At 30.9% G+C, this 12,468-nt stretch overlaps 2 protein-coding genes across 2 annotated transcripts; one reads left to right on the top strand and one right to left on the bottom strand.

Moving 5' to 3' along the window:
* The first annotated feature begins 430 nt into the window (after positions 1 to 430).
* LOC107949196 (adenylate isopentenyltransferase 3, chloroplastic) lies at positions 431 to 1,949 on the top strand. The gene is made up of 2 exons (XM_016883930.2): positions 431 to 724; positions 813 to 1,949. Exon 2 carries the CDS (start codon positions 817 to 819, stop codon positions 1,771 to 1,773), a length of 957 nt encoding a protein of 318 aa, XP_016739419.1. The 5' UTR covers positions 431 to 724; positions 813 to 816; the 3' UTR covers positions 1,774 to 1,949.
* A 4,457-nt stretch (positions 1,950 to 6,406) lies between these two features.
* LOC107886074 (uncharacterized) lies at positions 6,407 to 6,925 on the bottom strand. The gene has a single exon (XM_016809935.1). The coding sequence runs from the start codon at positions 6,923 to 6,925 to the stop codon at positions 6,407 to 6,409; it is 519 nt and encodes a 172-aa protein (XP_016665424.1).
* Positions 6,926 to 12,468: the final 5,543 nt, after the last annotated feature.

Raw genomic sequence — 12,468 nt, 5'->3', positions numbered from 1 at the left:
CTTAAATCATATTTTATATTATAGATTTATAGTGAATTACTTTTCTGACAAGGTCCTATCCATATAGGAAGAAGTCTCAAACTATGAAATAGATTCTTGTATTACTCTCAACACAATTAACTAACAACTCAACATTCAATACTAAATCTCAAATTTAAACATAATAAGAGCACCAAAACCATTATTTCACCAACTTGGGTCAAATGTTAGAAACATCCCATATGCAAAAACTTTCATACTTCATTCAATAGTTTTGTCAAATGTTGAAAACCAACGAGTATAAAAACAATCAATCGTATATACTACAAGCATAGGTTTAGACCAATTTGTATATCACATGCTTCGATAAGACATTTTCACTTTGGTATTCTTGTGAACTATTGTTATAAGTTACGTTATATAAATGGGTTTAAATTTAAAATTTTCGCCCCTATTAACTCTATATACTTGGCCAAATGATCAAATCACGAACACAATCACAAAAAAAGAGAGTGCAAGTTGACCCCCCCCCCGCCATTGCCTATAAATTTTTGCGAGTCGTGCACTTGTTAGAACTTGCAAGATAAAAATTATCATTCTCTTAGCCTACTTTCTTTCTTCACTCTTTTGGATTGTTTTTCTTTACATAGTCAATCAAATTTCGAACTGTCCGTGGGTTTCCGAGCTCTATAATTCTCTCATACCGAGCACAAATCTTTGCTTGATCATTCTTTGGACTAGAAAGGTATGATTTCTCAAGGCAACAATGATTAATGTAAATTGTAATGAAAAGATTAGTTTTACTTAAAAGGTTGCTGTTTTTTTCTTTACAGGTTAATGATGATGACAGTTTCAATGTCAATGTGCAAAGAAATGGTGTCTTTACTGGACATAAGTTCTGGGGTGCTGAAATCGGACTTCTTTAGTCCTAGGAGACATAAAGAAAAGGTTGTGATCCTAATGGGAGCAACCGGAACAGGAAAATCGAGGCTCTCCATTGATCTCGCAACCCGATTCCCAGCAGAAATTATAAATTCGGATAAGATACAAGTCCACGAAGGGCTTGACATAGTTACCAACAAGATCAGTGAGGAAGAACGGTGTGGGATTCCGCACCATTTGTTAGGTGTAATAAGTCCCAACATAGATTTTACAGTGACGAATTTCGTGGACATGGCTTCGCGTGCCACAGCTTCGATCGTGTCCCGCAGCCAGCTTCCGATCATAGCCGGCGGCTCGAATTCATACATTGAGGCTTTGGTCGATGACGAAAGGTCTAGATTCCGGTCGAAATATGAATGTTGTTTCCTTTGGGTAGATGTGGCAATGCCAGTGTTGCATCAGTATGTATCAGAGAGAGTAGATAAGATGGTTGAAAATGGGATGGTTGATGAGGCAAGAAGCTTCTTTGATTACAATGCAAATTATTCAAAGGGGATTAGGAAAGCTATCGGAGTCCCCGAATTTGACCGGTACTTCCGAGCCGAACCGTTTTTAGACAAGAGACGACGTGCTAAACTGCTGCAAGAAGCAATCCAAGAAATCAAAAGAAACACTTGCAGATTAGCTTGTCGTCAATTGGAGAAGATTCAGCGGCTGAGGAACAAGAAGAATTGGACGATACACAGGCTCGACGCCACCGAAGTGTTCCTCAGGCGTGGAAAAGGAGCTGATGAGGCTTGGGAAGAGCTTGTAGCTGATCCAAGTACAGAAATAGTAGCACAATTTCTATGTGATATCAGCTCAGGAGCACTGCTCAGTACTAGTCCTGCCATTGAGTTCCTTGTGGTATAATGCTGTAAAATCATATCTGACCCAGGAATAACTAGTAAAGCCATAGATCTCAATGTTAATTAACTTAAATAATGAAGATATGCTACTTAATGGAAGTCACTTTTGGTGAAAAAGAAATAGATACTTAGATTTCATGGCCTCTGTCATTTAATGATATGAAAGCATTTTTGGTTTTATCTTTTTGGTGTCTTATCAGTTTAGATACCAATTTTCTTTTTCTGATACATATAGAGAGATGACTTATTATATCCGAAACTGCAGGTTTGATTTTACATTTGGCAATGCAAGTGGTAGATCAGTAAAAACATTTCTTTTAACAAAAACAAATCATTGAAACTGAAATTCATGTACTTGATTAGTGCCCGTACAGTTGGAATGCACCTTAGAAATCCAGGGTGCTGGCTCGGTTTGACTTGCTTATGAATTTTAGTGGGGGAGGTTGGCGCTGTTGGAAGCACACGCCTGCTGGCTCATGCATGCACCCATGGCTAAGTTAGCTAGTTGGTGCTTGCCATGTGTTATGGTACTTACTAACTTATAACATATTGTGTATTTCGATTCATTGCGTCTAACAATTTTGTTCGGATAAACGTCTTATAAATTAAAATGATTGCTTAGTACATAGCTGATGTGAAATTTATGGCTCTTCTCTAACACTATTACTTCTTCTCCTACTTCAAGTAATGATAGTCTGTAAGGCATTCTTCGTTTCAACTCATTGAAATTTGAGATTCAAGATTATTACAGTTAACTTTTTTTTTTTATTATAATAATTTGATTTCTATGTACTATTATTCATCTATAACAATATTCAAAGCGCTTATAATAATATTTGAAATTTAAATAATATAGTCAATCTTTTTTATAATAATCACATTTGTTTGCTAAAATTTTATATGTTATAAAAAGGCAGTTGTTATACACCTACAACAACGTTTGAGATTTAGATTATGTTTGAATTTTTTTAAGATTTTCAAATTAAATAACTATAATATACTAATAATATTAATTAATGAGATTTAGATACGTATCTTTAATAAAATCTACAGTTGTAATTTAATTTATTAAAGATTATTTTTATTTAATAAAATATTATTACTATATTTTAATATAAAATTTGAACATTTTATTGAAATAATATCTTAACTAGGATTTATTATTTTTATTTCACTTAGGAATAAAATTAATTTTACTAAAATTTGAGAGAATATGTTGTTATAAAAAATTAATTTAGTAAAGAGTGTACTTGGTACTTTGTATGGATATTGTTATAGAAGGTAAAAATAAAATATAAAAAGTTGGTTTTACAGGTTTTGATCATATCTGCTATTTTTAAGATAATGACTAAAACTACCTACAGTCATTCTCCAACCCATAAATTAGAAGATAATGCACTTCAGAACACTCGAATCCACGTTTCCTGCATTGGCATTGAGCTAAAACTCAATCAGCTTATAAAGAGTGTTGGTTGTATTTGAATTTTTAAAATTTTAAAATTAAAAGAACTATATATATATTAATAATAACATTAATTAGTGAGATTAGATTTCATCTTTATATATATAAAATTTAAATATTTTATTAAAATAATATCTTAATTAAAATTTATTATTTTTATTTCATTTAAGAATAGAATTAATTTTACTAAAATTTAATACAAGAGACAGTTATAAAGAATTAAATTAATAAAAAATATACTTTATATTTTTATGATTGTTGTTTTAATAGATAGAAAAATTTAATTATTATAATAAATTATTACAAAATTTATTGTTACAGAGAATACTGACAGCCGCATTTGTTAGAAATAAAATATATACATAACAGCATAAGTAATGGTTTGATACTGATATTCGCCACTAACTATGAATACTTTTTATAATTTACGTATAAATATAAGTCTAACAAAAAGTTGATGTATATAAGTAGTAGATCTAATTAAATGGTGACTGTCAATCATTATTCAGAAATGCAGTGACTTTTATCTTTGATTATTTTACTCAAAAATCATTTTTTATTAGGTGATTCTAAATACAGTACATTAAACAAAAGGGATAGTCTAAGACTTGACCCTTGCTTTTCGTGCTTTTACAAATAGCAGGTTGTTGGTCCACTACTCTTCACACCATCAATATAGTTTTGATATCTCAATGGGCGTTAAAAAAAAAAAACAGGTGCTCTCGGTCCTACAAAACAAAGAAATCAACATTCCCTTTCAGATTACACAGCTTAAAAGGTTCTGCAAAATTTACCAACTTTTCTTTTCTTTTTTCCTTACAATTTTCTAACTTATTACATAACTAAACAATGAATGTGCGTCTTTTATGAGAATCAAAGTTCCTTCCAACCCTCTTTATTTTCTATTTCTTTTTATTTTCTTCTTTGTAGTGAGGAAAAGAATTTCCTTGTTCCAAGTATAAAAAGATCATTTCCAAATTGAAAACTTTACATAAAATACTACCGAGGGATAAATTCATGCATTAATAACCGTGTTTGTTCTACAAGTTCAAAAATCTCATTGTCATATAACCAAGTGTAATTATGTGCTCGATTTGAATATTTTTTGCGTAGAATATTAGTACTTAATCCAATAACATATAGCTTCCAAGTGCTAACCTTGTGAAAAAAGAATTAGTTGAGCTTTGAATTAAAATACATACATGCATATTCAACTTTGATGATAGATTCTTTAGCACTAAAGAAAAAGAGAAATGAAGGTTTCCTCCAACATAAAAAGTTGAGGAGTGGTCCAATATTATTTTTTGGCGATGGATATTATTATAAAGCAGACATATGGAATGAATATGGAGCAACATGAAACCGACTACCCTACCACTTATTCTTGTGCTTTATGTACATTGAGAATCAAAGCTACACCCAAGAATAAACTTTTACTCAATAAATCACCATTTTATCAATGTCTCTGTAAATTGATATACACAATATTCGCCTATGGATTATGATTGTAACTCTAGGGGTATCCAATCCCATGAAACTATATAGCCTTTGGTGAAAGCTTTTGCATCATGTGTTGCTCTTTTCTAGAATAATTTTTATGAATCTTTCCTTTTGGTTGTTCTATTATTCATAAAGTGGGTATTGACTCTTTGAGTGTACGTCAATTTAATCTATGATTCTGAAATATGTAGACGAGTTTATCAAAAGAATCATGCAGTTGTATTTTCTTGGAGAAGTCCAATTAGTATAATATATTTGAAGGTTTATCCATGACATTGTTTCATTGAGTTGGAATATGAAAGAGACCATTTTCAAAACCTTGAATACAAGGCTAATAAGATTCGGGGCAATAATCTTAAATATCGGAAAGAATATGTTCGTAGAAGATTTGGTGCAGGAAGTTGTAGTGTTAGAAAGTTGCGAAGATGTTTGGGAGAGTTTCGGTAGTATATAAGTAGAAAAGTTCAAAGATACTTTAAATGAAGTTTGTGAGTGAACTATAGTGTCATCTAGTGGTAGCTCACATAGGAAGTATATGAAAATCTTCAGTTGAACGAGTCTTTCCATAAGCATATCCTTCTTTATTTAAAGTAATTGATTCCGTGAGGTATTACTTTCGAAATGATATTATGCATCTTTAAAGAAGTGCTTGGTGTGACATTTTTCTTTGCTAAATCTCACTTATAAGGAAATCTTTTAATGAGGTGCTCCAATCGAAATGGTCACATATAATTGATTATATATGTTTAAAGAAGTGTTTGGTGTGACATTTTTCTCACTAGAAGTGTCCATGAGTCGGGTCAAGCCTGTCAAGACCCGATTTCAAAAAAAACTTTCAAGCCCAAATTCATTTTTGAGTCAGACTACCCGTCCAAACAGTCTATTTTAGTATTAAAAAATAATAAATTGTTAAAAGTATAAATCTTAGTCGCTATTTTATATATTTTTATAATTGAATTTTAATTTTAAAGTACTCTTTCAATATTTAAATTGAATTTGGACTGAGACAGCCCAAAGTGCAAAAAACCTTATCCAAACCCGGCCCAAGTCGAGGTGAGCTTATAGCGCTGAGCGGGCTACCAGGCTCTTGGACATGTCTATTCTCCACCTAATCTCTTCCGTCACAATTGGTACACCTGATCTATCTGGCAATCCAGAGTTGCTCTAGTACCATTACCCTCTTTCCAAAACAAACAAGTTAGATACAATGTGTAGTACACCTGCTTATTGAACTAAGGCACTTTTTTTATGTAGGATTAAAACCCAAATTATAAAATGGCTTAACACATGCATTTATATTTAACAATTGTAATATATTATTTTAAAATTTTTTAGGGTGCCTATCATATGTTAGCAAAAAAAAATCTATTCATTTTGTGTTTGTAATCCATTAATAGTAAATTGACTTGACACTTCCACCGATGTATCTAACAAGTTATAGTGACATTTGACTATTTTTATAATAGAATGGCGGTTGATGTTTGGGAACAAAGGAGTGTAAGATGCTGAAAATCAAACACAAACTGCTTGATGTTCTTTTTCAAAGACAAAAGCATGAATGATATATGAAAATTAAAAAAAAACATATCAATAGCAACATATGTTTGCATCAAACTCGATATCTTCGATTACATAGAAGAAAACAGAATGAGGTGGAAATAAAGGTGGTGATAAATCATGGTCTTAGTCGCCCTCCACATGTGAAGGTTACCTTGCAGGCTTCACCAACAAAGATAGTGTAGTGATGGAGATGCCAGGAAAGGAAGAGGGGTAAATGTGCTAGAATATCACAAACACAATCTCTCTCCAGTATCATCATCCATCGACAACAGTAATTTTGTTCAGGTGTCATCTCCTTATGCCTATGCTTATGCTTATGAATATGCATATGCCTATGCTTGTTTTCCCCTTCTCCTGCTCCATTCTCTATCCCATTTCCATCTCCTTGACTACTCCTTGTTCCATTGCCATTCTCATTTCCTACATCTGGTGTGTTAGAAGATAGAAATAGGGATGGGACTAATGGCACTGTTCCACATGCATAGTTCACTAACATTAGTTGGGAAGTGCAAAGCGGGACAAGTCGAGGCGGATTTGCTCGCACCCGCGGTATTATAGGCAGCCTAATAGGCAACGCTACTACCATCAAGAACATGGAGCTGAGAAACAATATTGGAATTTCGACCTTTTTCATTTATGTTTTGTGTTGGTCACTATGCACCGAAAAAAGAGGGGATTTTGGTATATATCCCACAATTGTTTCTATTTCAACTTATACTTTGTTCATTTATAAACTTCTTGCTTTTCTTATTGTGAGGCAACTAAGTATATTAAAAATAATAATAACAACAGGGGTGACGAAGTGAATGAGGGATGGGTTGTTGATATTATAGAAGAGTTAGGTTCTCAACTTTGTATTATTATCCATTAGATTTTTCATTCATTGAGTGTGACGACGTTGTTAGGTGCCAAATTGTTGATACTTTTAAATATGTAATTAATCGAGCACAACTTGAAACAAAATGTTCCAAATGCTTATGAAATTTTCAAGCATTTTTCATGCAATTGCAGTAAGATGGTGGAGCTGCTAGCAGAAAAACTTTAAGTCACTGAGCTTCAAAGGATTGAAAGAACAAAGGAAAATTCCAAACACTTCGAAAACAAAACATGAACTAGTCGAATAAACTGTAAACAAAAGGAATGTTGTTGGCTAATTACATCACAAATTTCATTTTCATCCACTTTCAATTTGCACTGCCAAATCATGTATTTGTTCACTATTACGGAAAATGATTTTTTAAAAAAATTATTTTGCAAAATATATATATATTCTGTTTGATATTTTATTAAAAAATAGTTTTTAAAGTTGTTGTTAGTGAAACAAACAAACCATAAATTATAATTGCTATAAAATATTATAAAAGTATTTCATTGTGGAAATTGAAATTTATTTTATAATAAGATCATTTTTATAATAATTAATATCTTATATAAACTTAATAAAAACAATATTAATTGAAGCTAAATTTGACCTTACATATATTACATATGTGAGTGGATAGTAGCACATATCGAAGTATTTCATTGCGACAATCGAAATTTATTTTATAATAAGATCATATTTTATAATAATTATCATTTTATATAATCTTAATAACAAAAAATCTTAATTAAAACTTAATTTGACCTTACATACGTTTCATATGTGAGAGTGGATAGTAGCACATATAGAAGTATTTCACTGCGGCAACCGAAATTATGTTTTAATAAGATCATATTTTATAATAAATAATAAATTATATAATCTTAATAATAAAAAATTCTTAATTAAAACTTAATTTGACCTTCATATATTACAAATGCGGGAGTGGATAGTAGCACATTGGAGTTAGAAAAGATAAATTAAGCTAACCATAAATTAAACAAATACTCATATTTATAATAGTAAAATATTCATATATTATACTATAAAATTTAATACTAAATATTTATAAATGATTTATTATTAAAATATTCATATAAATATTTTAAGAAAATGTTAAGCCTATTTAAGATTTAAAATTATTATAAATATTAAAATTTATTATATCATTAAAATATATAATTATAAATATGTTTAAGAATGTTCAAAATTATAATATTTGATATCCATCTTTTAACATTTTCATAAAATTAAAAAATTATTAGTAATATAATAATATTAGCTATAATTTAAATAATTTTACATATAAAAATCAAATTATTCAAAAAGAAACTCTTTTCTGAAAAGTGACCTACAATTTTCAATAGTGCAAGTCAATTTTTCAAAAAAAAGAGAGAGCTTATTTTCTATTGATATGTAAGTCATTTTTGGTTGACCAAACTATTTTTCATGAAACAAACATATGAAAATGTAAAGAAAAGAAAATTTTGTAATTTTTTTTTCCGTGAATCAAACACACTAGGTAGATTAAGTTGATTTTGGATTGCATCATTTCAAGTTCTGAATTTTTTGGGTCCAATTAATTTCATGTTTGGGTGATAAGTGCATAATTTTCTAATTATTTGTGATAATTCTCCTATTGAATTATACCATTTAAGTTCTTAAATATATTACTTATTTAGGTAAATAATTGAAAAAAAAAGAGTTTAAAGTTTTTTTAATAAGTTTTTTGGATTGAACTTTCAACACAGTACTACTTCAGTATTTTGACCATAACTTGAGGTACATGAATTCGTTTTGGGTCCATGATATCAATTCAAAGGGAATTGAAAGATCTAATAGAAGTTATTTCACGGCTTAAGCCTAAAAAACATTAGCACGGTGTCCAAAAAAAATCTAATTAAAGGCACTTTTATATTTTTTCCATTATATTATTTTTGCATTATAAATACATATTATTAGGTTAAAACCAAAACATTCATAAACATAGCCACTTTAGTTTTTTATTGTATTTTATTTTCTCTATGACTTTCCAAACCTTTTTTTGGTCAAATGATTTTCGAAGTTTGATTTTAAAAATTTGTGAGATCTAATTTTTTTTCTAATCTTTCTTTTTTCCTTAAAATTTTATAACTTGTTAGATAGCTAAACAATGAGTGTGTGTCTTTTATGAGAATCAAAGTTCCTTCCAACCCTCTTTATTTTCTGTTTCTTTTTCTATATAAGTGAGGAAAAGAATTTCCTTATTCCAAGTATGAAATGATCGTTTCCAAGTTGAAAACCTTGCATAAAATGCTACTGAGGGATAAATTCATGCATTAAGAACAATATTTGTTCTACAAGTTCAAAAATCTCATTGTCATATAATCAAGTGTAATTATGTGTTGAATTTGAATATATGTTGCGTAGACTATTAGCACTTAATCCAATAACATATAGCTTCCAAGGTTGACTTTGTGAAAAAAAAAACTTGACAACTGGTTGAGCTTTGACATAAAAATACATACATGCATATTCCACTTTGATGATAGATTCTTTAGCACCAAAGAAAAAGAGAAATGGAGGTTTCCTCCAACATAAAAAGTTAGGGAGTGGTCCAATATTGTTTTTCGTCAATGGATATATTAAAGCAAACATACGAAATGAATATAGAGCAACATGAAACCGATTGCCCTACCACTTATTCTTGTGGTTTGTGTACATTAAGAATCAAAGCTACGCCCAAGGAATAAACTTTTACTCAATCAATCACCATTTTATCAGTGTCTCTGTAAATTGATATACAAAATATTCTCTTGCGAATTATGATGGTAACTTTGGGCGTATCCAATCCTATGAAAGTATATAGCCTTTGGTGCAAGCTTTTGCATCATGTGTTACTCCTTTCTAGAATGATTTTTTTGAATATTTCCTTTTGGCTACTCTATTATTCATAAATTGGGGATTGACTCTTTGAGAGTATGTCAATGTAATCTCTTGTTCTGAAATATGTAGACGAGTTTATCAAAAGAATAATGCAATTGTATATATACCTGGAGATGTCCAATTAGTATAATGAGTTTGAGGGCTCATCCATGACATTGTTTCATTAAGTTGGAATATGAAAGAGACCATTTTTGAAATCCTTGAGTACAAGGCTAATAAGATTCGAGCAATAATCTTAAATGTCAGAAACAATGTGTTGGTAAAAGATTTGGTGCAGGAGGTTGGAGTGTTAGAAAGTGGTGAAGATGTTTGGGAGGGTCTCGATAGTATACAAGTAGAAAAGCTTAAAGAGACTTTAAAAGAAGTATGTGAGTGAACTATAGTGTCATCTAATGGTGGCTCACATAATAATTATATAAAAATATTCAGTTGAACGAGTCTTTCCATAATTATATCCTTCTTTATTTAAAGTGATTGATTTGGTGAGGTATTACTTTATAAATGATATTATGCATGTTTAAAGAAGTGATTGGTGTGACGTTTTTCTTCACCCAATCTTGCTTATAAGTAAATCTTTTTGTGAGATGCTTCGATCGAGATGATCATATATAACTTATTATATATGTTTAAAGAAGTGTTTGGTGAGACATTTTTCTCACTAAAAGTTCCCATGGGTCGGTACGGGTCGATAAAGTCTTGATTTCAAAATATTTTTCAAGCACAAACTCATTTTAGGCCGGACTAGCCCATCCAAAAAGTCTATTTTACTATTAAAAAATTAATAAAATATTAAAAGCATAAATTTTAGTTACTATTTTATATATTTTTATAATGAAATTTTAATTTAAAAAGTGCTCTTTCAAAATTTAAATTGAATTTGAATTGGGATAGCCCAAAGTACGGAAATCCTTATCCAAACTTGACCCAAGTCGAGGTGAACTTATAAGGTCAAGCGGGCTAGGTGGCCCTTAGACAAGACTATTCTCCAACTAATCTCTTCTGTCACAATTGGTACACCTTATCTATCTGGAAATCTAGAGTTGCTTTAGTACCATTACACTCTTTCCAAAACAAACAAGTTTTATAGAATACGTACTACACCTATTTTTTGAACTAAGACACTTTTTTTATGTAGGATTAAAACCCAAATTATAAAATGGCTGAACACTTGCATTTATATTTAACAATTGTAATATATTGTTTTAAAATGTTTTAAGGTACTTTTCATATGTTGGCAAAAAAATATCTTTTCATTTTGTGTTTGTACTCAATTAATAGTAAATTGTCTTGACACTTCCACCGATGTTTCTAACAAGTTATAGTGACATTTAACCATTTCTTTAAGAAAATGGAGATTATAGTTTAGGAACAAAGGAGTTCAAGATGCTGACAATCGAACCCAAACTGTTTGATATTCTTTTTCAAAGACATAAGCATGAATGATATATGGAAATTTAAAAAAATAATATCAACATATATTTGCATCAAACTCAATATCTTTAATTACATAAATGAAAGAAAACTGAGGTGGAAATAAGTGCGGTGATAAATCATGGTCTTAGTCGCCCTCCACATGTGAAGGTGACCTTGCAGGCTTCACCAACAAGGACAGTGTAGTGATGGAGATGCCAGGAAAGGAAGAGGGGCAAGTGTGCTAGGATATCACAAACACAATCTCTCTCCACTATCTGGATCCATAGACAATAGTAACTTTGCTCAAGTGTCATCTCCTTATGCCTATGCCTATGCCTACGCTTATGCCTAGGCCTATGCTTGTTTTCCCCTTCTCCTGCTCCATTCTCTGTCCCATTTCCATCTCCTTGACTACTCCCTGTTCCATTGCCATTATCATTTCCTATATCTGGTGTGTTAGAAGATAGAAATGGGGATCAGACTAATGGCACTGTTCCACATGCATAGTTCACTAACATCAGTTGGGAAGTGCAAAGTGGGACGAGCCGAGGTCGATTTGCTCGTACCCACGGTATTAGAGGCAGCTTAATAGGCAAGGCTACTACCACTAAGAACATGGAGCAGAGAAATAATATTTGAATTCCAACCTTTTTCATTTATCTTTTGTGTTGGAAACTCTGCACCGAAAAAGGAGGGGATTTTGGTATATATCCCACAATTGTTGCTATTTCAATTTATACTATGTTCATTCATAACCTTCTTACATTGTTTATTGTGAGGTAACTAAGAATATTAAAAATAATAATAATAACAGGGGTGACGAAGTGAATGAGGGATGGTTTGTTGATATTATGGAAGAGTTAGGTTCTCAACTTTGTATTATTATCCATTTATATTTTTCATTCATTAAGTGTGACCACGTTGTTATGTGCCAACTGTTGATACTTTAAATATATCATTAAACAAGCACTACTTGA

This window comes from Gossypium hirsutum, chromosome A08, assembly GCF_007990345.1.
Source record: "Gossypium hirsutum isolate 1008001.06 chromosome A08, Gossypium_hirsutum_v2.1, whole genome shotgun sequence".
Classification (NCBI taxonomy): domain Eukaryota; kingdom Viridiplantae; phylum Streptophyta; class Magnoliopsida; order Malvales; family Malvaceae; genus Gossypium; species Gossypium hirsutum.
This window is presented reverse-complemented; position numbering and strand designations above follow the sequence as displayed.